This window comes from Etheostoma cragini, chromosome 12, assembly GCF_013103735.1.
Source record: "Etheostoma cragini isolate CJK2018 chromosome 12, CSU_Ecrag_1.0, whole genome shotgun sequence".
NCBI classification, from domain to species: Eukaryota; Metazoa; Chordata; class Actinopteri; order Perciformes; family Percidae; genus Etheostoma; species Etheostoma cragini.
The window spans coordinates 738,672-742,438 of NC_048418.1; the positions used below are offsets into that span (position 1 = coordinate 738,672).

General features: G+C 44.9%; 1 protein-coding gene across 1 annotated transcript in view; it reads right to left on the bottom strand.

Moving 5' to 3' along the window:
- Positions 1 to 1,298: 1,298 nt before the first annotated feature.
- LOC117953951 (transcriptional regulator Myc-B-like) overlaps positions 1,299 to 3,767 on the bottom strand; it is a 5,873-nt gene continuing 3,404 nt past the window's right edge. The window contains exon 3 of the mRNA XM_034887367.1: positions 1,299 to 2,169. Within this exon, the coding sequence (XP_034743258.1) occupies positions 1,751 to 2,169 (419 nt within the window). The 3' untranslated portion in view covers positions 1,299 to 1,750. The remainder of the gene's footprint in view (positions 2,170 to 3,767) is intronic.

A 3,767-nucleotide genomic window follows, 5' to 3' on the forward strand; every position in this document is an offset into this window, starting at 1 on the left:
CAGAGAGACAGACACAAACAGAGAGACAGACAGACAGAGAGACAGACAGACAGAGACAGACAGACAGAGAGACAGACAGACAGAGAGACAAACAGACAGAGAGACAGACAGACAGAGAGACAGACAGAGAGACAGACACAAACAGAGAGACAGACAGACAGAGAGACAGACAGACAGAGACAGACAGACAGAGAGACAGACAAACAGAGAGACAAACAGACAGAGAGACAGACAAACAGAGAGACAGACAGACAGACAGAGAGACAGACAGACAGAGAGACAGAGAGACGGGCTTTATTGATCCCCCCAAAAAATGGAAGGAAATTTACAAATTTTATAGCATTGTAAAACAAATGGAAGTGTTTTTGAAATAGTATTAGTATTATATGTAGTAGTAGTAGTATTATATGTATGTATGTATATATAAAGTAGTATTGGTATTAAATATAAATAGTATTGAGTAAAAGTTGACATATTCCAGTCTGTGATTATCATCAACATCCATTCCTTTAATTTTAGTCTCAATAATTCCTAATTTCTGCTTTTCTAACTCACACATTAGGTATAATTTCCTATAAATGAGGTTTATTGACCATAAATTCCTAAAATAACTAGAACTAAAGTTAATAAGTTAGTGTTACGTAGCGTTAAACGTCAAAAAACAGCATAAAGTTTTGAAAAAGAAAACGTAAGAAAAAAGTTGACATTGATAAAAGTGTTTATTTATTTTAACGGGACGACGACACAAAGGTTAAAAATACACAAACAAGAAAATGTGACACAACAGAAAATAATCTGCCATTGTTTACGTAAACTCCTCGGTTACCAAACGGTTGTCAAGGTACTTTATCACACACACACACACACACACACACACACACACACACACACACACACCTTTATATACAACGAAACTTACTAATAAAAGAGAAAATACCCCAAAAATAAGCAAAAAATTAAATATATGAAAATATACATAAATATATATAAAAATATACATAAAAATATATAAAATATACATAAATATATATACCATGATATTCAATAAAAACGGACAATCTCCCCCCCAAAAACAGGAAACGTGACAAAAATATAAACAAAATAAAATATATATACACACATAAATATATAATATATACACACACACACACCTATATATTATATTTATACACACACTGCGATACGCTAGCGTAGCCTCTGGAGCTGCTTCAGCCGGCGTTAGCCTCCGTTAGCGTAGCCTCCGGAGCCGCTTTAGCGTCCGTTAGCGTAGCTTCCTGAGCCGCTTCAGCCGGCGTTAGCCTCCGTTAGCGTAGCCTCCGGAGCCGCTTTAGGGTCCGTTAGCGTAGCTTCCTGAGCTGCTTCAGCCGGCGTTAGCCTCCGTTAGCGTAGCCTCTGGAGCTGCTTCAGCCGGCGTTAGCCTCCGTTAGCGTAGCCTCTGGAGCTGCTTCAGCCGGCGTTAGCCTCCGTTAGCGTAGCCTCCGGAGCCGCTTCAGCCGGCGTTATCCTCCGTTAGCGTAGCCTCCTGAGCTGCTTTAGCGTCCGTTAGCGTCCGTTAGCGTAGCCTCCTGAGCTGCGTTAGCGTAGCCTCCGGAGCTGCTTTAGCCTCCGTTAGCGTAGCTTCCTGAGCTGCTTTAGCGTCCGTTAGCGTCCGTTAGCGTAGCTTCCTGAGCTGCTTTAGCGTCCGTTAGCGTCCGTTAGCGTAGCTTCCGGAGCTGCTTTAGCCTCCGTTATTGTAGCCTCCTGAGCTGCGTTAGCGTAGCTTCTGGAGCTGCTTCAGCCGCTGCTGGAGCTCCCTGCTCCTCTTCCTCAGCGCGTCCTTCGTCGCCAGCAGCCTCCTCTCGCTTTCTCCGACCTCCAGCACGAACGCCGTCGCCGCCCTCAGGATCGCCACCTTGGCGGCCCGGTCGTTATGGGCGACGGCCGGGACCCGGCGCCGCAGCGCCGCGAAGCTCCTCTGCAGCTCGCTGCGGCGCCGGCGCTCCAGCACGTTGTGGCTCCGGCGCCTGGACCCGGTGTCCGGCAGGCTCCGTTTCCCGGGAGACGGCGAGGGTCGCCGGGCGGCGTAGTTGTGCTGGTGGACGGTGAGCTGAGAGGCGTCCCACCGTCGCCTGGCAACCGTCACCACGTCGATCTCGTCTTCCTCGTCGCTCCGTTTCTCCTCTTCTTCGTCTGGAGAGAAACGAGGGAACAGTCTGGGGTTAGTGGAGAAGAACATCCTCCTTCCTTCTTTCATTCCTTCTTTCCTTCATCCCTTCCTTCTTTTCTTCCATCATTCCTTCCTTCCTTCCTTCTTTCCATCATTCTTTCCTTCCTTCCATCATTCCTTCCTTCCTTCCTTCTTTCCATCATTCTTTCCTTCTTTCCATCATTCTTTCCTTCTTTCCATCATTCTTTCCTTCCTTCCATCATTCTTTCCTTCCTTCCATCATTCTTTCCATCATTCTTTCCATCCTTTTTTCCTTCCATCCTTCTTTCCTTCTTTCCATCCTTCCCTTCTATCCTTCTTTCCTTCTAACCTTCTTTCCTTCCATCCATCTTTCCTTCCATCCTCCTTTCCTCCATCCTTTTTTCCTTCTTTCCATCCTTCCCTTCTATCCTTCTTTCCTTCCATCCATCCCCATTTCCTTTCTTCCATCCTTCCATCTTTCCTTCCATCCTTCCATCCTCCTTTCCCTTCTTCCATCCTTTCCTTCCTTCCATCCTCCCTTCTTTCCTAGCCTACACACTTCTTCTTTCCTTCCTTATCCATTCTTCTTTTACTTTCCTTCCCTCTTCTCTTCATCCTTGCCTCCTTTCATTCATCATTCTTTCCCTTCCCTCCTCTTCCCTACATACTTCCTGTCTTCTTTTGTTCTTTCATTCATCCTTCCTTCCTTCCTTTCCTCCTTCCCCATGTACTTCCTTTCTCCTGTCTTCTTTCGATACTGATTCTTTCTTTCCTTTTCATCCTTGCCTCCTTAACTTTTCCTATCTTCTTTTCTTCCCTACATACTTTCTTCTGTCTTCTACCTTTTCTTCCTTATATTCAGCCTTTCCTTTCCTTCTTTCCTAGCCTACTTCTTCTCTTCTTTCAATACTTGCCTTTATCCATCCTTCCTTATTTATCCTTTTACTTTCTTTTCTTCTTTCCATCCTTTTTTCCCTTCCCTCCTTACATACTTAACATTTAAAGAAAACCTTACAGCAGCAGAGATTAATCCATTAATCAGTCACTAAATCCAACCCCTTTAGGACCACGCGGCCGGCGCCCCGACCCCTTTTTCCTGCAAAAGTGGATTCCTACAGACCCTGAACGCACCTCCGGCGGGCGCTTCATGGCTTAGATCGTTAAAATAGAGCCTGCAGTCGCTAGGTTTCCATCCACGTGTCAATCAAATTATCCGAAGTTCGGTAAATTAACTCCTGGTAATAAATCTGTTGAAAGCGTGTTTCCATCCGACGGCTTTAAAGCCGATAAAAACCTGTTACCTGTTACATGATGACATCACACTGTCACGCTGTTTTAGGGTCAGACTGGTACATCGGATTAAATTCAGGCATTTGAAGATGTCTCCATTCAGTTTTAAGTTTTATAATAGAGCCCATGTTCCAGCTGATAGAGACATTTCGAGCTATAATAAGAAAACAACGACGCTATCAACACATCGCTATGACGATAAAGATGTAACTTGTCTTTTACCAACCAGACGCTAACCAGCACCCTAGAGCCCTGTGAGCTAACAGACACTAACTAGCACCCTAGAGCCCTGTGAGCTAACAGACACTAA